We start from the raw sequence: 24,490 nt of genomic DNA on the forward strand, positions 1-24,490 counted from the left end.
AAAAAAAAAAAAAAAAGGGATCATACTAAATCTACTCTTCCACCGTTTACATATTTCACTTAATATGTCATGGACATTTTTCCATGTTGATGTGTATAGATCTGCTACATTCTTTTTAACAATGGCATTGTATTCCAACAATTGGATGTACCATAATTAAACAAGTCCTCTGTTGATAGAATCTGTATTGTTTCTGGTTTTTGCGTGCAGAAACAATGCTGTAGCATCTTTGTGTACTTGTGCAGGTGTCTCTAGAGGAGGATGAATTTTCAGAACTACAATTGCTGAGGCTGAAGAGTGTGAACATTGTTAATGGTAAAAATTAATTGTATTCATTATTACTAATTTAAAATGTATAAAATGATATTTTCTATTTTAGTGAGCATAATTTTATAGATATTCATAATTTCATTGATTAGGACTCCTAATCCTGTTTTTTCCCCTCCCACAAGGTCTTACGTTTCTTAGTTGTAAATCCTACCCCCGGGTTTTTCAGGAATCTGATCCTCAAGGTTGAGAAGGTCTTCTAACATATGCCACCTGGAGGTGTTCATGTACTTTTCTTCTCCAGTAGCCTTGCATGAGGGAGACTTGGTTCCATCTTTGACATTCACTTACTGGCTTTGGGCCACCTAGTCTTCCTGGCCTTGTTAAATGATTGAGAGAGTCCAGATATTTCTTGCCCCATCATAAGACAGTAACATTTAGATATTTAAGTTATTTGTTTTCGGGGATAGTTAGAAAACCCACTTCTCTCTTTGGCAATATGAGGGTGAGGGTAGAGTAGAAGAGAGGGTACCATTGCTGTTAATCTTTCTCCCCTTCTCTGCTCATCTGCCCAACTAACTCACTCTGTATTTGAGCCTCTGAATTCTGAGTGTGATCCCTGGTTGTATCCTCTGTTTCAGTGACTAGGACTTTTTCTGTGAAGGGCAAGTTTGTAAACATTTTAGGCTTTGTGTAGGCCATATGGTCTCTGTTGCAAATACTGAACTTTGCCATTGTAGCACGAAAGTAGCCATAGACAATAGGTGAGTGAGTAAGTATGGCTGTGTGCCAATAAACTTTACTTACGGACACAAATGTGATTTTTATATAATTTTCACGTGTCATGAAATATTCTTCTTTTGATGTTTTTCAGCTATTTAAAAATATAAAAACCATTCTTAGCACATGGGCTATACAAAAACAGGCAGTAGGCCAGATTTGGCCTACAGACCATGGTTTGCCAATCCCTGCTTTATGTGAATATGACTTGGAATGGAAGAGAGTTGGGTGCTATAGTAATAAAAGGCATTATGATAAGGAGGGCCCTGGAAGAGGTAAGGAGGGGACCCCTGCACTTGTTGTCTCTCTCTGTACTTTGGACTAGGTGTCCTGAGTATTGGCTCTTGTAAGATTCTTTGACGGTTAAGAGCAGGCTTAAGTGCATGAAGAGTTTCTTGTTTCCTCTGCTTTCTGCCCTGAAGCAATGTTTTCTAACCTTGCTATATATCTGTCTTGGGAATTGTTTGCAAGTGAGGAGGCTTGCCCTGGTGTTAGGGAGGGTGTGAGCCTCCAGGTCCTCCAGGCTGTATGCTTGACAGGCAGCCCTTCCCCCACTGCAGGTCAAATTAACACCTGTTGGGCTGATCTAAATTATCCCCCATCATCCCTCTGTCTGGGGCTGAATGGTGTAGAGCAGGCTGTGTGCTTTGTATACACACTGAGAACTTGAAAATATGTAATCGCTTCTGTCAGCTCAGAGTGTTGGAGTGCCACAGGGACTTCAGTGGGATCTATGTGTACTGCAAATATATTTGGAGCAACTTCCCATATACTCATTTTCCCCCCTTCAGATTCCCTTCTCTACTGTAATCTGTTCATAGTAGTGCTCTAAAGGATGTGTTGGAGGTTTTGCTAAGACAGTAACACCAGGTGTATGGGGTTCTGTTTGCTTATTGTAATCGGTCCCAGCCCATTAGAGCTGTGCAGGTAGCTTCTCCTCCTCCTCTAGGATTTCTTATATATTTATGGGGAGGAGGAGGATCCAGTACATCATCTGCTCCTTCTTGGAAGCACTCCTGACAATGTGTTCACATGAGCAAATTTGGCTTTAGCAGGTGGGCCTGTTATATTAGCCCAGAGATTGCAAAATAACCTTCAGGTACATTTGTTTGGCCCTCACGATGTCACTACAAATTTCAGTTTTTTCTACATAAATCCAGATTTCTGGATTCTCCTGAAAAAAAAAATTAGATCTGGCTTATGTTCCCACATAATAACAATCAGCAGGAGTTGAGTAGTTGTTGCCCCTTTAGTCAAGGTGTGGACTTTCTTTGTGCCTTAGTTTGCACTGGGCTGACTTCATCCATTTACGTTTCCTGCTTAATTCCAATTTTGTGTTGGTTACGACTGCATTCATTAGCTCAAGAAGGTCTTCTTAAGTTCCCTACCCCTTGTCTCCACCAGGGGGAGGCACTGGACATGGCAGTACTCTCTCCTCTACCCCACCCATTCTGCCTAATTCACGCATAAAGGGCTCCCCTGCTGGCAGTAGGCTGCCATGCTGACAGCCCCCTCACCTGAAAAGCTGCCTGACTTTTTAATAGCAACAATTAATAAACTCCTCCTTTGTTTCCAAAGAGGGATGGTGGAGGTGCCAAGCTTATTTGCTGGCTGGGGCACCATTTAGTGAGCAGACCTCTGTCATGTCAGGTTATGCAGTATGAAAGTAACCTTCCTTTCATGATGAACTATGTGAAATCTTGGACAAGAATGTCTCACCTCTCCCTGTAAGCAGAGTGCCTTGGACAGAGGGATGGGTTTCTGTGAGAAGGCCGATTGATTTGGATGTCACCCGCCAGAAAATTAAAATCAAGTTAGAGCAAGAGTAGAAACTTGTAATAATAAAGGAATCAAAGGCTGAAAGTATGACCTTGTCATAGAAGGAGAATTGCAGCTTGTTAACATTGTACTCTTTTCCTTTGCTGCATCAGAGAGTATGAGTTTGAATCCTTTTGCCTCTTTTCCTTTTTTCCTCCCCTACACATGTTCATATACGTTTCTCAATTTTCCTCTATCTCCCTGCTGTCTCCTTGGATCACTTCACCTCAGCAAGGTGGCTTTTATCTTTTGCTTTCTTTGTTCTGGTGGCAAATGTAACCTATTTTTGGGGTCTTTTTTCTTACTGTGATAAAAAAACATAAATTTACCCTCTTAAATTTTAAATGTACAGTGTTGTTAAGTCTATGCACATAGTTGTACAGCAGATCTCTAGAACTTTTTCTCCCTGCAAGAGTGAAATGCTCATTGAACAACCATGATTCAGTTTTCTTTTTCTGTGAGTTTGATTGCTTTAGATCCTCATATGAGTGGAATCATGCAGTATTTGTCTTTTGGTGATTGGCTTATTTCACTTAGCGTAATGTCCTCAAGGTTCATCCATGTTGTAGCATATGACAGGATTTTCTCCTTTTTAAATGCTGAATAATATTCAGTTGTGTGTATATACCACATTTTTTTTATCCATTCATCTGTGGATGGACCTTTAGGTTGCTTCCACATCCTGGCTACGTGAATAATTCTGTAATGCACATGGGTGTTCAAATATCTCTTTAAGATTCTGTTTTCAATTCCCTTGGATATATACTGAGAAGTAGTATGGCTGGGTCATACAGTAGTTATATTTTTATTTTTATTTTTATTTTTCCCTGCGGTACGTGGGCCTCTCACTGTTGTGGCCTCTCCTGCTGCGGAGCACAGGCTCCGGACGTGCAGGCTCAGTGGCCATGGCTTACGGGCCCAGCCGCTCTGCAGCATGTGGGATCTTCCCAGACCGGGGCACGAACCTGTGTCCCCTGCCTCGGCAGGCGGACTCTCAACCACTGCGCCACCAGGGAAGCCCTATTTTTAATTTTTTGAGGAACTTTTATGCTGCTTGTCATAGCAGCTGCACCATTTTACAGTTCTACCAACAGTGCACAAGGGTTCCAATTTCTCCACATCCTTGCCAACATTGTTATTTTCTGTTTGGGTTTTTTTTGTTTTTGGAGATTGGCATCTTAGCATGCATGAGATAATATGTCATTGTGGTTTATTTGCATTTCCCTGATGATAAGTGATGTTGAGCATCTTTTCATATGTTTGTTGGCCATTTGTATATATTCTTTGGATAACTGTCTATTCAAGTCCTTTGCCCATGTTTTAATTGGGTTTTTGGTTGTTGTTATTATTAAATTGTAGGAGTTCTTTATATATTCTGGATATTAACCCCTTATCTGATAAATAGCTTACAAACATTTTTTCCCATTCTGTAGATTGCCTTTTTATTCTGTTGTTTCCTTTGCTTAAGTTTTAAAAGTTTGATGCAGTCCCAGTTGTCTATTTTTGTTTTTGTTACCCATGGGATTTTTTTGTGTGTAGTATCTAAGAAATCATTACCTATTCCAATGTTATAAAACTTTTCCCCTATACTTTTTTCTGTGAGTTTTATAGTTTCAGGTCATATGTTTAGATTTTTAATCCATTTTGAGTTAATTTTTATCTGTTGCATAAGATAATGGACAATCTTCATTATTTTGCATGTGGATAGCCAGTTTTCCCAGTACTATTTGTTGGGAAGACTGTCCTGCCCTCATTGTGTAGTCTTGGCACCCTTGTCAAATATCATTTGCCCATACACACAAGGGTTTATATCTGGGCTCTCTATTCTGTTCCATTGGTCTATATGTTTGTCCTTATGCCAGTACCATACTGTTTTAATTGCTATAACTTTGTAATATGTTTTGAAACCAGGACAGGTTAGGCCTCCAGCTTGGTTCCTCTTTCACAAGATTGTTTGGCTAGCCAGAGCTCTTTTTGAGATTCTGTATGAATTTTGGGATTTTTTTTTTTTCTCTTTCTGCAAAAAAAAAAAAAAGGAAATAAAGGAAAAAAATGCCATTGGGATTTTGATGGGGATTGCATTGAATCTGTAGATTGCTTTGGGTATTATGGACATTTTAACAATGTTAAGTCTTCCAATCCATGAACATGGGATGTCTTTCTTTTTATTTGTGTCGTTAATTTTTTTCAGCAGTGTTTTATAGTTTTCAGTGTACAGACCTTCCACCTCTTTGGTTAAATTTATTCCTAAGTATTTTATTCTTTTCGACACTGTTGTAAGTAGGATTGTTTTCTTAATTTTCTTTTTAGCAGATGTAACCCTTTTAAAACTAAGACAAGAAAGAACTCTTTTTTTTTTTTTTAACTTTAGTGTTTTCCCAGAAATCTAGCACTCTTTCTTTTCTGCATGCTTTTCTGATTCCTTTTTATGCTTGTCTCTTTTGAGTTCTCAAAATTGAGGCAGAAGCTGGGCTGGTCATTTTCTGTTAGCTCCTTGAAGGCAAAGGACCATTGCTGTAATGGTCATCCTAACAGAGTCACTGAATTTAAAAAAATTTTTTTTAATTTAATTTAATTTTTAAAATTTATTTATTTTATTTGTTTTTGGCTGTGTTGGGTCTTTGTTGCTGCGCGTGGGCTTTCTCTAGTTGCGGCGAGTGGGGTCTACTCTTTGTTGCGGTGCGTGGACTTCTCATTGCAGTGGCTTCTCTTGTTGCCGAGCACAGGCTCTAGGCACATGGGCTTCAGTAGTTGTGGCACGTGGGCTCAGTAGTTGTGGCACACGGGCTTAGTTGCTCTGCGGCATGTGGGATCTTCCCGGACCAGGGCTTGAACCCATGTCCCCTGCATTGGCAGGCGGATTCTTAACCACTGCACCACCAGGGAAGCCCCCAATTTTTTTTTTTTTAATTGAAGTATAGTTCATTTACAGAGAGTTGCTGAATTTATAGTCCCTCCTAGAGCAACTAAATTTGGCAGCTGTGTTAGATGGTACTATTTTGGATGGGGTAAGTTATATGTGAGAGAGAGAGAGACAGAAGGAGAGAGAGAGGTGTAGATACATCAGAACATGTTTGTCGTGCGATCTTTGGCCAGTGGTTCTCAAAGTGTGGTCTTCAGACCAGGAACATCAGCATCTCCTGCTGATGTGAGAAAGGCGAGTTTCTGGGCTCATTCCAGACCTACTGAATCAGAAACTTGGGGTGGGAGGTGTGCAGTCTGCGTTTTTAACAAGCTCTCCAGATGATTTTGATATGCACTAAGTTAGAGAATACTGTTTTAGACCACCCAGGAACTCTTAACATCACAACCACCACCTCCTCCCTGAATCTCTGAAGTGTACTAAAATTCCTTTGCATCATCCATCACCTTTATTTTTCCTTTTGCTCCTGTCCCATGTGTGATGCAGTGTTACTTTAACTCTCATAGTCTCCTTAGGTTCCCCCTCTTTTCTTGTAATGTATTCTAGTAGAAGGATTTGGATTTGAGCAACTTCGGATTCAAATTCTGGCCCGATTGTGTGACCCTGGGCAGATTAAATATCCTCTCTGAACTTCAGTTATAAAATTGTTGTTATGCAGGTTAAATGAGTTAAGCATCAGTTGCTTTTACATGTTTAGATGCTCAAGAAATGCCAGCTCTTTTCTCCATTATTACTCTGCTCAAAAAACAAACAGAAAAAACCCAAAAAGCAAACAAAAACTCCTTTTGCCATGACACATTCCCTACAGGTCATTTTCTTTTGTATCTGTTAGTACCGTGGTTTTTTTTGGACTTCAGTCTTCATGATCTATCTATGAAATCTCACCATGTAAAATTGGAGTAAACCAAGTACATAAAAATGTGAGGTGCTGTATAAAGGAAAGGGTAAGGAACAGCTATTGTGATAGGGCTAGTGCCAGTTACTGCCATTAGTCACTTGCAGCAGACGCAATGAGATTCTATTTTAGAAAGTGTAGTGGTACAGAAAGTAGTTTGGCCCATAGCAAGGGAATGGGTTATTATCTTCATTTTTCCTGCACTCTATTATAATGATCTGTGCAAAAGAAACTATTTGCCTCTTGATAAGAGAGGGAGTACAAATAGCCTTAGTTTCCCCAATTCTAGGGTCACCTTCAATATTGAGAGGGAGCCGTCCAGGGCAGAAGTGTGTTTCAAAAAGAAGGAGAGCCTGATTGAGACAAGTAGAAAAGAGTAGCAAGTCTTTCTAAATTGACATTCACCTTTTTGACCAGTACCAAGACCTCATGCTTTGGACAGTGAGTAAGTTTGCACTGAGTTTTATTGTTTAAGGTCCCTTTCCAAATGTGTTGTTTGGTGTTTTGTTTTGGTAGCCGAGTTTCCCTTGTAAACTAACTTTTAATGCTGCTGTTGTAACTAGCTTGAAAGTTCTAGAAGATCAGGAACTAATTCATTCATCTACTGATGCATAACCAACCAAAAAACAAAATTAGTGACTTAAAATAACAATTTTATTATCTTTCATTGTTCTTTGGGTAGACTGGGCTCAGTTGAGGAATTCTGCTGGTCTTGCTTGGGGTCTCTCTGGAGTCATCTGGAGGCTCATTTGGAGCAGCTAGGCCTATTAAGGCCTATTAAGGGCTCCTCTCTCCATGTGGCCTCTCCAGTAGAGTAACCAGACTTTTTATGTATGTATGTCACTTCCAAAAGTGACAGTTCCAAGAGGGAGGAACTGGACGCTGTCAGTTCTCACAAAGGCTTAATCCCAGAACTCACCAGTTTTTGTTTTTTTTTTAATTTTTCACCACGTTTTCTTGATTAAAGCAGTTAACAGGCTGGTCTAGATTCAGTGTGGGAGGAGACCACACAAGGGCAAGAATACCAAGAAGTATGATTCTTTGGAGTCCATCTTCAGATACTAGCTACTGCGGGGACCATATCTATTTTATGTATAATATACACCCAGTAATAGACACTCAATAATTATTTGTGGTTTGAATCAGTGGTTGGATGGGCCAATAGCCAGATTGGTGGATGGTTGACTAACTGCTCTTGTTGGTCTGTTTGGGTGAGGCTTATATGATTCTTAGGGCTGAGATACCCATGTCTCTGCCTTTATAGTACCAGTCCTTCTTCAACACATGTCTTTCTAGGAAATCACCTTTGTAGGCATAGTGACTTGGGTGGCTAGGTGTTCCCTGCAGGTACTTTGGGAATTGTAATCGAGGGAAGAAAAAAATAATCATTTTTTATTAGACTGTACTGGCTACTATACTTATGTTCTTAATCGTAACAACCTTGTGAAATAGGCATTTCCCATTAAATTTGGACGTTGAGGTTAATGAACTTGCCCAAGGTCACACAGCTAATAAGTGACACAAGATGATGAGTTAAACTGCAGTTTGTTTCTGAAGCTAAAGCACAGACTTGCCTCATATATTAGTTATTCAGTTTCCCTTCGTTAATCTCAGACTGTTAAGATGTGCCTGAGGGTTTCTCAAAAGCAGCACTATTAACGTTTCAGGCTGGATAATTCTTTATTGAGGTGGAGGAGGGGGGAGCTGTCCTATGCATCATAGGATGTTTAGCAGCATCCCTGGCCTTTACCCACTAGATGCCAGTGTACTCCCCCCACCCAGTTGCAACTACCAAAATGTATCCAGACATAGGTTTCCTGGGGGGAACCCTCTCCCATTGAAAACCGTTGATAAGTTATTTCATGATTTTCTGTCCCCTGACCTTGCTGTTTTTTGATATTACATTTCACAAGGAGCTGGCAGTGGCTTCAAACTATCTTATTTTTATAATAGTTATAATCGTACTGCCTGGTTCTGATGCTCTTGAGTCATGCCTTTGTCTCATTGCCTCTCTTCTCTTTTGCCTTGTCTTTTTGCTTTTGTCTGATTCTGCTAAATAAAATGCAGCTGGATAAAGTGTAAGGACTTTCTACCCAGGTATCGATTCAGCAGGCATTCAGATCTCTGAGATTATAACCATTAGTGCTAGAGAAAAGAAGGCAATTTAGATCTTCTAATTATAGTGGAGTGGGGGGGGTTGCATAATATTTAGCAAGCTGGAAATTAAATGGCTTCCAGGCTTCACAGAGTTAATCTTCATGGTAGTACTGATTGACATGCATGTGCAATTCTTTTGGGAAACGGGGGAGGAGAGTGGAAATTGCAGGGTTTCTCCTAATTGTACTTTAGGTATCATTTATGACAATTTTGTGTTGTCTAGACAGAGGGAAATGGTAGAGAAATTATTCCAGTGGAGTCAAATGCTGAGTCCAAAGGGAATCAAGAAGGTTCCTGAGGTCGGGATCAGGGTGGAAGGGCAAGTAGTATACCCCCAGAGGTGAATCAGTGAAAATCAAATGTCACTAAGAGAAGCACTTCAGAGTAAGCCCAGGATATAAGAAAAGTGATTGTACTCTGAGCTTTGGGTTAGTGCAAGGGCTGACAGTGGATTGTTTGGGGGCCCAGCTGGGAGTCTCTGCCCTCTTTTCTATTTCTATAGACTCCAGAAACCTAATTGCTTAAACAGGCAGCCAGGAAGGCTGCCTCTTTGTCTCTGGTTAATAAAGGCCCCAGCCCACTGTGCATTCCTTTTTCCTCATTCTCTTGTTAGGCTTCATTTACTAACTTCTCTTTGCTTTTCTGATGTTGGCCCTAAGGTTTTACTTCATATTATAGAGTATGCTGTTTGCAGTATACCAGGGTCGGTAGAACGAATGGCCCTCATTGAGGGTTTTTAAAATTTCAGGTCAGGAATGTGAATGTGAAAAATCATCTGAGAAGAAATGTGCAAGGTTTGCTGTTATTGAAACAGTAAATGATTATATCATATATCCTTTGCAGTATTAGTAGGTCTAGAGGTAGACTTTTTTGGAATTGTCTATTATTCTGGATAAGACTAGCTGAGGGCGACTTCCCTGGTGGTCCAGTGGTAAAGAATCCGCCGTACAATGCAGGGGACGCGGGTTTGATCCCTGGTCAGGGAGCTAAGATCCCACAAGCCACGGGGCAACTAAGTCTGGGTACTGCAACTACTGGGCTCGCGCACCTCAACTAGAGAACCTGCATGTGGCAAACTACAGAGCCCACATGCTCTGGAACCCATGCACCACAACTACAGATCCCATGAGCCCTGGAGCCTGCACACCACAACTAGAGAAGAGAGAACCCACACGGCACTAGAGAGAAGCCACGCGCCACAAGAAGAGCCCTTGCATCGCAACGAAAGATCCCGCATGCCTCAATGAAGATCCTGCATGCCACAGCTAAGAACCAATGCAGCCAAAAATAAATAAAATAAATTTTTAAAAAATTAGCTGAGAATTCAGGATTATTGAATTCTGTAAATCTCTTCTTGATTTGGGGGGAAACCAGTCAATTAGGATTCACTGCCTCTTTAAAAAAAATTTTTTTTATTTTTAACATCTTTATTGGAGTATAATTGCTTTACATTGTTGTGTTAGTTGCTGCTGTATAACAAAGTGAATCAGCTATACATATACATATATCCCCATATCCCCTCCCTCGTGCGTCTCCCTCCCACCCTCCCTATCCCACCCCTCTAGGTGGTCACAGAGCACTGAGCTGATCTCCCTGTGCTGTGTGGCTGCTTACCACTAGCTATCTATTTTACATTTGGTAGGGTATATATGTCAATGTCACTCTCTCACTTTGTCCCGGTTTACCCTTCCCCCTCCCCATGTCCTCAAGTCCATTCTCTACATCTGTGTCTTTATTCTTGTTCTGCCCCTAGGTTCTTCAGAACCATTTTTTTTTAGATTCCATATATATGTGTTAGCATACAGTATTTGTTTCTCTCTTTCTGATTTACTTCACCCTGTATGACAGACTCTAGTAACTGCCTCTTGATTAAAGTTCAGACTTGCATGTCATGGCTGCTGCTTGTTGGTATGTGTGCATGTGAATATCAGAACTAGCTCTGGAACTTGTTATTGGTATGATCCTACTCATCCTTTGGTGAAAAGCCTCTGATCTAAATTCCTAGTTTAAAAATGTCTGTGGTCTGTGGGCAGACCTCCCAAGTCTCCCAGAGAGAAAGAATTGGAGACAGAGTAAACATGTCCATGTAGATCACCTTGGACCTTTGAGTTCAGATGCTGACAAAAGTGAGTGTTTATTATAAATGGACGTTTCATAACTATAGTGTGATATGTTGAGGATATACAGGAGCTAAGCACAGTGCCAACCAATCATTTTACAATTGTATTAAAAATAACCTATCAACGATGCTCCGATATAAAATAAAAATTAAAAAAAAATAAATAAAAATAACCAAGTACCTAACGGTCAGCAGAGGGTCCGCTGTTCTAAGAGGCATCTGGCTGACTTTTCAGGCAAGACTTTCGTATAGCTAGATACACAGTTGCACACCCCGTATGAATTGTTTCCACCTTCTTCCCTCTTGGTGTCTCTGATTATATTGTGCTCTGATATTTTGCCATCAATTCCTCGCTGCACAGAGACATTGAGGGATATGTTAATGTTTTGTAAAGATGTTTGTCTGGTAAAAGGCTTTACTTTGAGCCCTGTGAATTGTTTATGCTGGATGATGATAAAATAAGGCTGATCCACACAACAGGCACTGTGAGCTCTTTCTGTAGCATGTCTGTTTTTTTCCTGAGGTTAGCCTTTTAGCAGTGCCACCTTGCCTTGGTCTACCCCACAGCAGGAGCAGGAATTGCCTGCCAGTCTCTTCTGGCAACTGCATCATGTGCTGTAAGTGCACCCCTAGAACCAGGGAGCCCTACAGGGATCAGATGAGTGCCTATCATTGGATAACTTAAGCGATAATTGCCAGTGTGTGAAATGGGGAGGCTTGGATGCCTCTGCTTTAAAGCAGAGATGTCAATTTGGAAATCATAATAGAAGTGTCGTTTCAGAACACACAATTATTTTTTACAAAGGATAAGGGCTTGTCATCTCCCAGCCCTGGCATGCGCCAAGGCAGAGATCTGGGGCTTGCCGAGCAAGATGCAGAAATGAAGGCAATATTGTATCCAAGTTTCATTTGGCCTCCCACCTCTTCATTCCCCTGAAAACATTGCCCTCTTTCCCCTTTGAGGTCTCTTTCGGCAATAAGCTGTCCAGGAGCATCAGTGGTAGTTTCCCAGGCAAGTAGCCAGCCTCTGACTTTATGACTTAACAAGCCTCCTAGGGACCAGGCTGCACTGCATTTATCAGGACAACTATGTCAGCACTTTAACCTGAAGGGCTTAAGTGACCGAAGGGATGAAGAGTGATGTAAGCAGTTTCTGAAAAACTAGTCCTTCAGGAATTTCAGTGTGAGTTTTTGGACATCTAGAAACCTTGTCTGAAAGTCACAGGGTCAGTCAGGGGCAATCAGATATGTCTTCTTGCTTATTTTTCCAAGTCTACTTAGGCCTGCTGATTTATTCACTTAGATATTTATTGGTCTCCTATTGTGTGTTAATTAGGATGTGAGTTTTAATGGGGATAAAAAGATGACTTGGACCCAGTACTTGCTTTCATGTACCTTGTAGTCCAGTAGCAGAGAGAAGAAGACATACTTACAAGGAACTGCAGTACAGGTGACTTGGGAGAAGGCCTTTTAAGAGAGGATTCAGATGCTATGGGGTGTGGGGGAAGAAAGGGTGAACTTCTGGCTAGAGGAATCAGGTATTTGAGCTTTGAAGGAGTTTTACAGAGAGATGGGGAAGAACTTTCCAGAAAGAAGAAATGGCCAAGCTAAAGACAGAGGTGAAACAGTGAGGGTGTGTTTAGTTTAGCTAGAGCAATAGTTCTCAAAGTGTGGCCTGGGATCCCTGAAGTCAAAACTATATTTATAATACTGAGATGTTCTTTGTCTTTTTCACTCTCTTGCATGAGTGTTCATTGGAGTTTTCTAGACACTACATGATGTGTAATGAGGTTATCACTCTGATGGCCAATGGAATGTGTGCTTGTGTATTAAATTTTTCTCAGTTTTAATTTCAAATATAGTACATATTGATAGATAAAACCCATATAAACCAAAACTCTTTGGGGTCATTAATAATTTTTAAAAAAATTTTATTTATTTTTGGCTGCATTGGGTCTTCATTGCTGCACACAGGCTTTCTCTAGTTGCAGCGAGCGGGGGCTACTCTTCGTTGTGGTGCCTGGGCTTCTCATTGTCGTGGCTTCTCTTGCTGTGGTTGTGGAGCACGGGCGCTAGGCGCGCGGGCTCAGTAGTTGTGGCTCTTGGGCTCTAGAGCGCAGGTTCAGTAGTTGTGGCGCACGGGCCTAGTTGCTGCACAGCATGTGGGATATTCCTGGGCCAGGACTCGAACCCCTTTCCCCTGCATTGGCAGGTGGATTCTTAACCACTGCGCCACCAGGGAAGCCCCATCAATACTGTTGTTTTTGTTTTTTTTTTTTGCGGTACGCGGGCCTCTCACTGTTGTGGCCTCTCCCGTTGCGGAGCACAGGCTCCGGACGCACAGGCCCAGCAGCCATGGCTCATGGGCCTAGCCGCTCCATGGCATGTGGGATCTTCCCGGACTGGGGCACAAACCCGTGTCCCCTGCATTGGCAGGCGGACTCTCAACCACCAGGGAAGCCCCCCATCAATACTTTTTAAGATTGTTAAAGGAACTCTGAGTCCAAAAGTTTGAAAACGATTGCACCAGAGCATATAGTATGTTCAGAAGGAATGAGAAATTTGGCTGCAAGGCTTTGGGTGTCAAGCTGAGGAATTTGGATTTTATTTCCTAGGTGGAAGGGAGTTATTTCTTTGGGTTTGGCTTCCCTGAACTGAACTAGCAGATGTCACCCAGACATCAGAGCCAGACTGGGAAATTACTCTTCAGGCACGGGGCACTAGCATCTTAGCTTCTAAGAGCAACCTTCCTTATCAGTATATATAGGTCACAGTTTTAGCAATTGTTTCCAGTGATTGGAGAAGGTCTGTACATGTTTGTTGGCTTTAGTTTGTTGATTTTCTCTGTGATTTGACAATTAGTTAAAGGAATATCTTTAGGATATAGTTGTTTATTAAGGAAGAGTTGTCACTGGCTTATTTATTTGTCTAGACTGGTACCCAAACTTTCTGCTTCTCCACCCCGATACCCATTGAATTTGAAACAAAGATTCTTTTTTTTTTTTCCAGCCGCGCTGTGCGGCTTGTGGGGGTCTTAGTTCCCGACCAGGGATGGAACTCATGCCCCCTGCAGTGGAAGCACAGAGTCCTAACCACTGGACCACCAGGGAATTCCCCAAAGGTTCTTTTCTTTTGGGTAACCCATCTCATCTGCCCTGACAACTTTGTTCTTTTCCAGAGCTTGCTTCTACTACTATTTTTTATTGTTTTCCTAGTCATCAAAGGATACAGCTGATATAGGGAACCGTTGTACATATTCAGAGTATTAATTAGGGAAGGAAGAAATAGTTGTATTCATTTAAAATATTAGGAATTTTATAGCTTGAATTGTGTATTGACTTATATTTTAGTAGGGCTTAATATTAATTTTTGATAACTTATTCTAGTGTGTAATACTTTGATTTCAAGCTTTTCTGTTACATTCCTTAGTGACTCCACCTTACCTTTCAAGGGATTTTATGTAAGCAAATGTTTTAGAGCACGGGTGGGCAGATTTTTTTCTGTAATGGGCCAGATAGTAAATATTTTAGTCCTTTCCCTATTAGGTCTACTCAACTCTGCCTTCCTAGCTCCAAAGCAGCCACAAACAATATTTTTTTTTAATTAAAAAATATTTTTTAAAATTTATTTTTGGCTGCGTTGGGTCTTTGTTGCCGCACACGGGCTTTCTCTAGTTGTGGTGAGCGGGGGGCTACTCTTCGTTATGGTGCGTGGGCTTCTCATTGTGGTGGCTTCTCTGTTGCAGAGCACAGGCTCTAGGCACGCAGCTTCAGTAGTTGGAGCAGGCAGGCTCAGTAGTTGCGGCACGTGAGCCCCCTAGAGCGTGCCGACTTTAGTAGTTGCAGCATGTGGGCTCAGTAGTTGCGGCACGTGGGCTCTAAGGCACGTGGGGTCAGTACTTGTGGTGCACGGGCTTAGTTGCTCCATGGCATGTGGGATCTTCCCGGACCAGGGATCGAACCTGTGTCTCCTGCCTTGACAGGCAGGTTCTTAACCACTTCGCCACCAGGGAAGTCCTCACAGACAATATTTAAATGGGTGGTTGTGGCTGTGTTTGGATAAAACTTTATTTATAAAAACAGGCAGCTGGCCCAGTGCCTGTAGTTTGTCAAACCTGCTTTTTAGAGGCAACTTGCTATTTGAAGAAACTCTTTTTAAGAAGTGAGTAATTCTTTTGAAAATGAGTAGTTTTCTCTTTAGTTTTCAGTGGTTTACTTTTAGATTTTGTATATTGGATGTTTTAAATTTTGAAATAATTTCAGACTGGCAGAAAAGTGGCAAAAATAGTGCGAAGAATTTCCATATACTCTTCACCCACATTCCATAAATATTAACATTTTACCACATTTGCTGTATCATTTTCTCTTTTGCTCTACCTGTATGTGAATATAGTTATGCCTTTATTTATAGTTTTTGTATTTTATATATTTGTGATTATTATATTCTATTAAATATTGAATTTTCTTCAAGTAGTGTGTAGTTTGATAGAACAGTGGCCTTTAGACTTAAAAAAAAACAACCTCTGTTAGTAAAAGGCTTTTGAGCAACCTGTGTGTGTGTGCGTGTGTGTGTGTGTGGCATTATGGTTATACATTTTAAATCAAAAGTTCTAATATTTTCTTCCTGTTCTCCAGTGGATCAAAAGAGCAGAACCCCTCATGTGCCTCACTTGACCACCACTAGTTTAGAGAATAAACCCGGCAAACTTGTAAAGAAAGGTTTTTTTTTTCCTCTGTCAGAGCTTCAATGACCCTTTAAAACATTTCTAAATAACAGGTCAGAATGAAATGGTAGCTTCAAGCTTGAACAAGCTTGTCTGAGCCTATCCTAAATCCTACCTGACTTCATATTACTCAACTACTTGATGGATCATTGTCAAGTGAAATTTGTGGTGGCCAGAGCAGAAAGCGCTCAGCCGCCATTCCATTCCTTTTTCTTGTGTCATTTCCCCATCTACGGCTCTTTGCAGGAAGCTAACTGTGAGAGAGAAAGATCTTTCTTTGAGTTTCCTACGAGTGGTGGTGATATTTACTCATTATTTCTTTATTCAACACCAATTGGCAAAGTGTTTTGTTTTGTTTTTTGCTGTACGTGGGCCTCTCACTGTTGTGGCCTCTCCCGCTGTGGAGCACAGGCTCCGGACACGCAGGCTCAGCGGCCATGGCTCACGGGCCTAGCTGCTCTGCAGCATGTGGGATCTTCCCGGACCGGGGCACGAACCCGTGTCCCCTGCGTCGGCAGGCGGACTCTCAACCACTGCGCCACCAGGGAAGCCCCTGGAGAAGTGTTTTTTAATCCCTCAGATAGTGTTTGTGTTGTAACTGTAGAGAACTTAATATTTCATCAGTGATACTTGTATGGGGGTGCTATTCACAGTAATTGGCTCTCCTGATTTTGTGTATTAGCAGTTAACATGCCATATGTGTATGACTTGCTAGTCCACTCTGTTGCCTGAGGAGCAAATGGTGCCAACAGATTCTAGTAAGTAGGCACAGGGGATATATATATGTTCCAAAAGAACCTCATCAGGGACTCCCCAGAGACAAAACTTAACATTTTGGTATAACTCTGTTTTAAGACGCCTTCCTAATTAAGGTAAGAATTTAGGGTGGGAAGTAGAGTTTGCGGGATTATAAAATGGAAACATTAAAATTGAAATTGTCTAAACCAAGCTCTTCTGGTTCAAGAATCTCCTTCACAGCATCTCTAAAAAGTCATCTCATTTCTTTGAATACCGTCACTGCCTTGGCAGAGTAGTGGGTAATATTGGCCTCCTAATTTGGCAGGGTCATTTTTCAGGCAGAAGTACTTAAGAAGGATATATGTTGGTCACTCTGGAGGATGCCTCTTGTCAAAGGGCCTCTGCTTATTAAGCAGACATTTGGAGGGTAACACGACAGGGCTCAATGAAATTCAAGACTCGTTCCAGAACCCTTTGGGATAGAACAAGCTTCTGGGTGTTCCAGGGCAATCAGCTGCTCTCAGATCTTGCTTCTGTTCTTCAGCTCCCCCCTAATTCCAATAGGACAGATTTATTAGTAGTGAATATATGATGGCCTAAATTGATACTCTTCTCAAAATTTCGCTTTTCTTCTTTCTCCAGTCTGTGTACCTCTCACTATCCCTTCCTCTCACAAATAGTCCGTATTTCAAGATTCAAAGACATGCCATTATTTTATTTGCTCCTATGAAAGAAAAAAAACCTGCCAATTAAACTGCGTCACACAATTATAAAATGTATCCTAATTTCAGACACATTAAAACGTTGGGGGGGAAAGCGTGTCTTAGAATTGATGAAACACAGCATTTCTGCTGCTGTGAACAGTGGTATCATTGAAGATTCAGGTTTTCAACCAGAGAGAAGTTGTTTTATTGCTTTCTTCTCTTCCTCATTGGTTTCATTGTGTTCACTCCCTTCAGTGGTAGGACTATTTAACTTGTCCTAAGTGTGGGGATTATAAGCCTTGTCTAGATCCAAAACATCATGTAACAGTTATTTTCCTGGGTGGGAAAGGTAGCAAGCCAGGTTGACAGGGCCTCTGTTGTATCTCTTTCCCAGGCTGTTAGGGAAAATGCTTCGGTGAGCCAGTTGCTGGGATAAAGTGACTGCACATGACTATACCTAAAGCCAGCTGGTTTTAATAACAGTGAATTGAATTAACTCAATTGGAAAAGATTGGTAGCTGCTGTCCTTATCCTGCAGATCTGCTTTAAAGAAGAGTCCAGCCAGGAGCTGGAGACCTGCTCCTGGTAGAGCCAGGCAAAATGCTGCTGGAGAGGAGCAATATGCATTTCTTTCTGAGTCCACTTCCTTTGAAACGTCTTCTATGGCAGGAGCTGGATTGGCTGCCAAGGCACATTTGAGTTGGGAAGCAGTGTGGCAGACATGGCAAACTGGGGGGCCCCTAGGCATGTTTGTCAGATGTTTGTCAAACTGGCCCTTCCTGTACGAAAAGGAAAAAAATGTTTTAGCTAAAACGTAACAGGAGATTTCATGCAAAAGTCCAGATTTTTGGCTTCCCTTAAATAAATGGGAAGAGCCAGTGTTACTGGACCTGCATTCTAGTTGGGACTCACACTGTATACATGTACATAGTGGTTTGAAGCATTTTGGAGTTGACAGGTCTTCACTGGAGTCCTGGTGCTATCACTTGGTAGCTGTGTGCTGCAGTGCAATACACTTAACTTCTAGGCCCATTGATCTCATGTATGTATAGTAATGCTTACCTTTCCAGGCTGTGGTGAGGTGCTTAGTATTTTCTTGGCACTAAAAAAGTGCTCAATAAAATATGTGTGTAACACATATGATCATTGAATTGACAGTTGGGGTAGATTATATAATTAGAGATTTTTATCAGTTGTTAAGAGAGCCGTAGGAGTACTCACAGAAAGGGTGTGGGCAGAGCAGAATGTCTAGAAGATACGGGGCTGTGGATTAGGATGACATGCAGGAACTGAACACCAAGGTAAATGTTGGCACTACGTGATAGTCTCTCGGTATGCCTCATTTTCCTCTCCCATGTTGATCCCAACCTCCCATATGTCTACTGGAGGTACTGGAAATAGAAATAAGATCATGTCTCTACTGCACTGACAGAAGAGCAGTATTCACCATGATACAATGGCCATATCCTGTGTGGGAGCTCTGGAGCTCTTCATTTACTTATGCCTCTAAGTGCTTATAGGAAGGGTGTGATCCCAGATAAGAGGTGTTAGCTAGCTGCAAAGGGGGATGTTATTTATCTCTCCCCCCATTTTTCCTTATGAATGACCTCTGAGTTGGTAATTGACAGGGATTATTGCCATTTTTTTAATCTCTGCTAGGAGGCTGCTGGAGTCTTCCCTCATTTCATTATCCCGTTATGATGGAGCAGGATCCAGAGAGCACCCAATTTACCCAGACCCAGCGAGGTAAGGCCGAAGTGAGAAATGGCACTAGGTTGGGGGGAGGGACTGCCCTTGGGGTTGCCAAGCTGTTGGAAGCCCCATTCTGTGCCTCTCTGGTCCTGGTGCTCTTTTACTCTTCAGTTACAGTTTTGAGACAGGTGGTTCAGGTGATTGGGAAGTATTACAGGTAAGTGAACAGAGCCTCTGGTGACAGAGGGTTATGACTGAGCCCTTGTCCTTTGGGGCTCATTTTTGTAAGTGGGACACTAGAGGAGGGACCTGAGGAGGTCATTGGCAGAGTCACAGGATATTTCTTTTCTGCTCATGAGAGAGGCTGTTGCCATTCAGATGGACAGCCAAAAGGGAAACAAAATTTTTTTATTAATAGGGAAATCACTTACAAATTAAAAGCAAACAATTCTCTCTCATTTGAGAGAAAATTTAGAACATCAAAAGGCAGAAATCAAGTTCATTCAGATGTTGAAGTTTTGGAGACTATATAACGGAAGAGATGACTGACAAAAGGGTAACTGAATAAAACAAGTTGACATATTATTAAAGTGCTTGTCTTACCCCCATTAGAAGACATTTGAAAAGTTCTTGAAGAGATAAAAAGAAAAAAAGAATTCAGATGAGTTTAAGGCCCACCTTTACCTTATACTGGTAACTCAGGACCGAGGATGGGGTGTTGAGTTGATATATAACGTTTATTTATAGTGAGCAGCCCTTTGGGGTTGTCACAGCAGGACTTAATAAATCTGTTAATGATCCGAAAGGGGGATAACCTGCACATTCTCTAGCAACAGCAGACTGCACATAGTGAGGCTTTGCCAAAAGAAGAGGCTAATTTATAATGGTGGGGTTGAAGTTAACAGTGTAGGTCAGAAAAGGCTAAATGAGCTTTGCTGTAGATTAAGAATTTCAAGTCCAAGGTTTTTGTTTCCAAGGTTATTGAGTGATTTTGTTGTTAGTACAGTTATGTCATGATACTGAGCATTCTTTCTGAGATACTAGTGAAAAGATTCCCTATTATCCTCTTACTTCCTTTTACGTACCCCAGAAATGGCAGATCAGGGAACATGGGGATTGATGACTTTAAAACGGGTAGGCAACTTAGATGATGACTGAAACAAGCAAGTTTATGTTAGTCTCTAGTCATATTTGAAAGTAATAAGCCCTAAATAAGAGAAGGAAATATTTCGCATGAATCAAATTCTTTGAAACCCTGAGAGAACTTCTTGCTGTGAAACAGTTTCTTTTAGGACAATAATGGGAATCTCATCCCCAGAATTTTTAACCTGACAAAGTTTAACGGTGACTCTTAAAGACCATTATTTGTCCTCCTTTCATGTAATAAATTTGTTATTTATTCCTACTCAGATCTCTTTATCACAGAAAGGCCAAACTTTGTGTTGGTGTTATTTTTACATTTTCCCTTTAAACACAAAAAAGGGTTTTTTGGAGGGGGAAGTATTCTTCCTTGAAGAAAACTTGAGGAGTTATTTAAAATATTCACTTGGAACACTTTTAGAGTTTGATAATTATCCACTCTTCAGTAGGAGGATGATTGTTACCTCATTACTGGTTGTTTAATTTCTTTTTCCTCTTAGATTTCACCCTGCATAATCTGTATAGGTCAAAGCCTTTATGAGACATGTCAGCATTCAGATCCTTAGCTTCCCTCTGGATACCTAAAAAGATGAGGCTATGATGTACTTATACTTAATAATTGTGAATCCATTTTTCTTTACCATTGATGCACAGTTATGTAGTTTAGGGAATTCCTCTCCAATGGTGAAATTAAACAATTGAGGTTACCTAGTGCTGAATTTTTACCCCTACATAAAAGGACAATCTTTATTTATTATTGTCAGCATCAACATTATTTCTACCTCTATCACCATAATATAATTTTTCCATTAGTTAAGGTAGGCTATCAGCTCAGTGTATTTATGGTCACTTTTCAGAATCTTTTCTAAAAAAAGAATCTTCATTCTCCTCTTAAAACTTTTTTTTAACATTCTTTTCTACTCTGACTGACTTGAGAATTTAACCAACAGCAATTGATTTCTACTGGAAGATTTCTGTATATTTGGTAGCTGTAGGAACAACTCAAGAGTATTGGCTTCTGTCTGTTGAAAATTTAGCGTTCTTGATTCATCCTTGCCAAATGCATGGGAATAGGTCCCCAAAGAGACAGTGAAAGTTCCACAAGTTGAAACTTTAAATCTTATTCTCTGATGATCTTGGCCAAGGCCTCTGTACGTCCCATGCCTACCTACTGTATAAAGATAATTTGGATTCAGAGGTGCCAAATGCAGCATATTGTTCCATAACACAGACTTTTGAGTTCCAAAGATTGTCACCTGGCCTGCTTGGAAATTCTGCCTGATGGTTGGCCAGAAGGACACCACCTCTGATGACAGGCACTTCAGAGGCAGCCCTGTTTCGTGTAGCAGTTGACTGCAGGATCTCCTTTGGTCTGAGTGAGTAGATTTACCGAGGATTTACCTAGAGGCTTACTTTGTCCAGGGATAATGAAAGGTCAGGCAGCAAGATGTTTGTACTTTTCCTACCATTTGGATGTAAGTATTTCCATTTCCATTCTCAATCAGTTTTTCCAGATTTCCATTAAAAAAAAAAAGTTACATACTTTTTTTTCCTTCTATATTCAAACATTATAGAAGTTAAGGTCCCTAGGAATCCTTATCAGGATTGTTGTGTTTCATTTTTTTGTTCTAATTACAGAAATAATATACATACCATTCTTTAATTTTTCCCCCACTTAAAATTTTATTTTAGAGGGCTTTCATTGTGCATATATAGGGATATTCTTTTCAGTTGTTATATAGTGTTTCTTTGTATAGATGTAATTTATTTAATCTGTTGGTGGACATTTGGGGTGTTTCCCAGTTTTTCACTAGTGCCAGCAATATATATATATATATATATATATCTTCGTATCCTGGTGTATTTCTGTAGGATGAAATTAATAGTGGAATTGTTGAATCAAAGTTGTCAGGTTTTAAGTCTTGAAATTTCTTAGTAATCCACTTAATATTATATATAAAACATTTTTCTGTTACTGTTCTTCTCTCACTTTCTCAGTTCACAGCCTCAAATTATATGCGTTGTGAAAGATGGAGGAAAAACTTGAGAAAGAAGGGAATGTGCAAATTGTATAGGACAGTAGGGAGTATGAAGACAGTGAACCATAGCTGGAAGAATATAGACCTTTTACTAATTTAAAGTAAATTAAGTCTTTTAAGACTAATTACCGAGAACAGCCATTGTAAGGGAGAAGAAGAGTGACTGTTGTCTTCTGTGTTGCTCAGCGCCCACGTAGCCTGTGATGCTCTGTCATAAGAAATAGAAAAAAGCTGTTGTTTTCTTTTAGATTTTCTGTTCTCCTGAGTATATTTTACTCTCAGTCTCTATCCTGAATATTTTCTCTGTGTTAAAATATCTGGATAATCTGTAAAGGAGAGATAAGAGGTTCAAAGAAGTACTCTTAAGGAGCTAGGGCAAATCTGGAGCTACAAGTATTTGTTGGAGAAGAAAGGAGTCCTGGTGAAGGTGATGCCTGAAGATGCCTTCTTTAGTCATCTCGGGTTCACCATCTCTTGGCCTGTTTTCTCATCTATAAAATGAAAGAATCTGTGGTCCCTTTCATTTCTTATATTTTGAATATGGATGATTAAGGAAAATCTGCGAATCTGTATAAAGGGCACACCCTGAGAAGTTAAAAGAGGTCCCTTAAGAAACTAAAAGAAAGGTCCAGTGTTAAACTCTTGGAAGAGGCAACTGTTGATCAGATGATGACTGATTAAACAGCCTGTTTGCCTTATCTCAGAACAGAAACACTGGTGGTAGTCTGATAAGCATATTGTGCAGTACAAATCTCCTGGTGAGTTAAATGCCGTTTATTTTTCATGTCTCCAGAGTTCGCCTCAGCAGGGAGATGTGATGGGAGAGCTGCATTTACTGTCTTTCACAGTATTCCCCACATTAGTGCTAGTTTGTGTTTGTTCATCTCTGTTTCTCTCAGATTATCTCCTGCTGCATACTATGCCCAGAGGATGATCCAGTATCTCTCACGGAGAGACAGTATCCGCCAGCGTTCTATGCGCTACCAACAGAACCGCCTCCGTTCTTCCACCTCCTCCTCTTCCTCAGACAACCAGGGTCCATCAGTAGAGGGAACCGACTTGGAATTTGAGGACTTTGAGTAAGTATATATTCAACTTGCTTTCTTACCCCTCCTCCCGAGCTGTGAGTGCTTCCAAGTTGGCCACTGTCAGAGCAATAGTGGTTTGACATTCTTGCTTCAAACCCCTAAGTTATTATTTATGAGAAATAGGATGGGGTGAGGGACAGAGGGTTAAAATGCCCAGGGCACTCCCACCTCTGGTAGTTGCATTGCTGATTCCCTGAAGCCTCTGGGAAGAGACAGCCCATTGGGCCCCAGGCCAGGCTGGTAGAAAATGGCCGCTGATCTCTAGGCAACTTTTTAATTTCCCATTTGCGTGAACAGTGACTGTGGAAGTGCTTCATGTGGACTGTCTTCATAACATCAGGGAGGCAGGAGGGTTGGTGTTTTTTCTCTTAAGCAGAGTAGATACAGAGATTAACAACAAAGACAATACTCGGATTTCCCTAGGAGACAGATTCTCTCAGTACCCTTAATCACACTGCTTCTCTGAGGTCCTACTCCCTTGTGCCTAAACGTTCTCAGTCTCCCTCTACCCCCAGTAAGGATCCTTTGGAAGTTGCCTGTCAGATTAATGTGGGGGTTGAGAGCTGATTCCTTGCTCTGCTAGTCTCTTTGAGTGGTCGGCTGGGGTACGGGGGTGAGCTAAAGGAGCAGTGTCAGCCCCGGGCTCCAAGGTCAAGCTCCCCAATCTTCCTGCTGGGTTTTACATTCTCTGACCTGCTGCTCCTGACGTTTCTAGCCATGCATTGTGTTTCTTTCCATCTTGAAACTGAGCTTTCCTGGCTTGTACCAAATTGGACATTTGGCTCTTGCTTTGATTCCTATATTTTGATATTCTCAGAACATGCAGAATATGAGGGAAGGGTGGTTAAACATTTTTCTTTCCCCATCTTTTTTGCTGGCAGTACTGGAATAGGACAGCCTGTCAGTCATCTTCCTTTTTTTTTCCCCTTCATCTTGACATAGCCTGGTCAGGTCTGGGATCTTAAGAGCTCCTGCCTCCCTTCCACCTTCCTCTTTCGTGAGCTGAATGAATAGTTCCCCAGGAGCCATCTTGCAGTGGAGCTTTATGAAGTGTTTGAGAAATATCTTTGCCAGAGAGGACCAAGAAGGTGGGAATACCCTTCGTACCAATTGGCCTTCCCGATACAATCCTTAAACACACTGGCCAATTGTGTACTGGGAAGCAGAAGGAACATTCAATGGGAGGCTCATTCGTCTGAGGAAGATGTAAATGTGAAAGAAATGCAGGGTTGCCCGCAAACAGCTGTGCTGTGGCAAATGGAGCAGGGGTGGTGGGAGAAGGGCCCAGCTGCTCTGTGACTCTCAGATGTGTCCTTCTGCCTTAAGTCCCCGCTGGGGGAAGATGGACGTGGGCACAGCAGTGAAGGGAGAGTCTCCACTCCTTTAGCCAGGCAGACACCTGTAGGG

At 41.3% G+C, this 24,490-nt stretch overlaps 1 protein-coding gene across 2 annotated transcripts in view; it reads left to right on the forward strand.

The window, feature by feature from the left end:
• Nucleotides 1–24,490, forward strand: part of AMBRA1 (autophagy and beclin 1 regulator 1) — a 147,787-nt gene that overhangs the window by 11,906 nt on the left and 111,391 nt on the right. Inside the window, exons 9-10 of one of the 2 annotated variants that reach the window (XM_007455776.1) lie at nucleotides 18,784–18,870; nucleotides 22,895–23,074. In XM_007455776.1, coding sequence (XP_007455838.1) covers nucleotides 18,784–18,870; nucleotides 22,895–23,074 — 267 coding nt within the window. The remainder of the gene's footprint in view (nucleotides 1–18,783; nucleotides 18,871–22,894; nucleotides 23,075–24,490) is intronic. The other variant, XM_007455777.1, reaches the window with a different exon arrangement.

Source organism: Lipotes vexillifer, unplaced genomic scaffold (assembly GCF_000442215.2).
Source record: "Lipotes vexillifer unplaced genomic scaffold, Lipotes_vexillifer_v1.1 scaffold977, whole genome shotgun sequence".
NCBI classification, from domain to species: domain Eukaryota; kingdom Metazoa; phylum Chordata; class Mammalia; order Artiodactyla; family Lipotidae; genus Lipotes; species Lipotes vexillifer.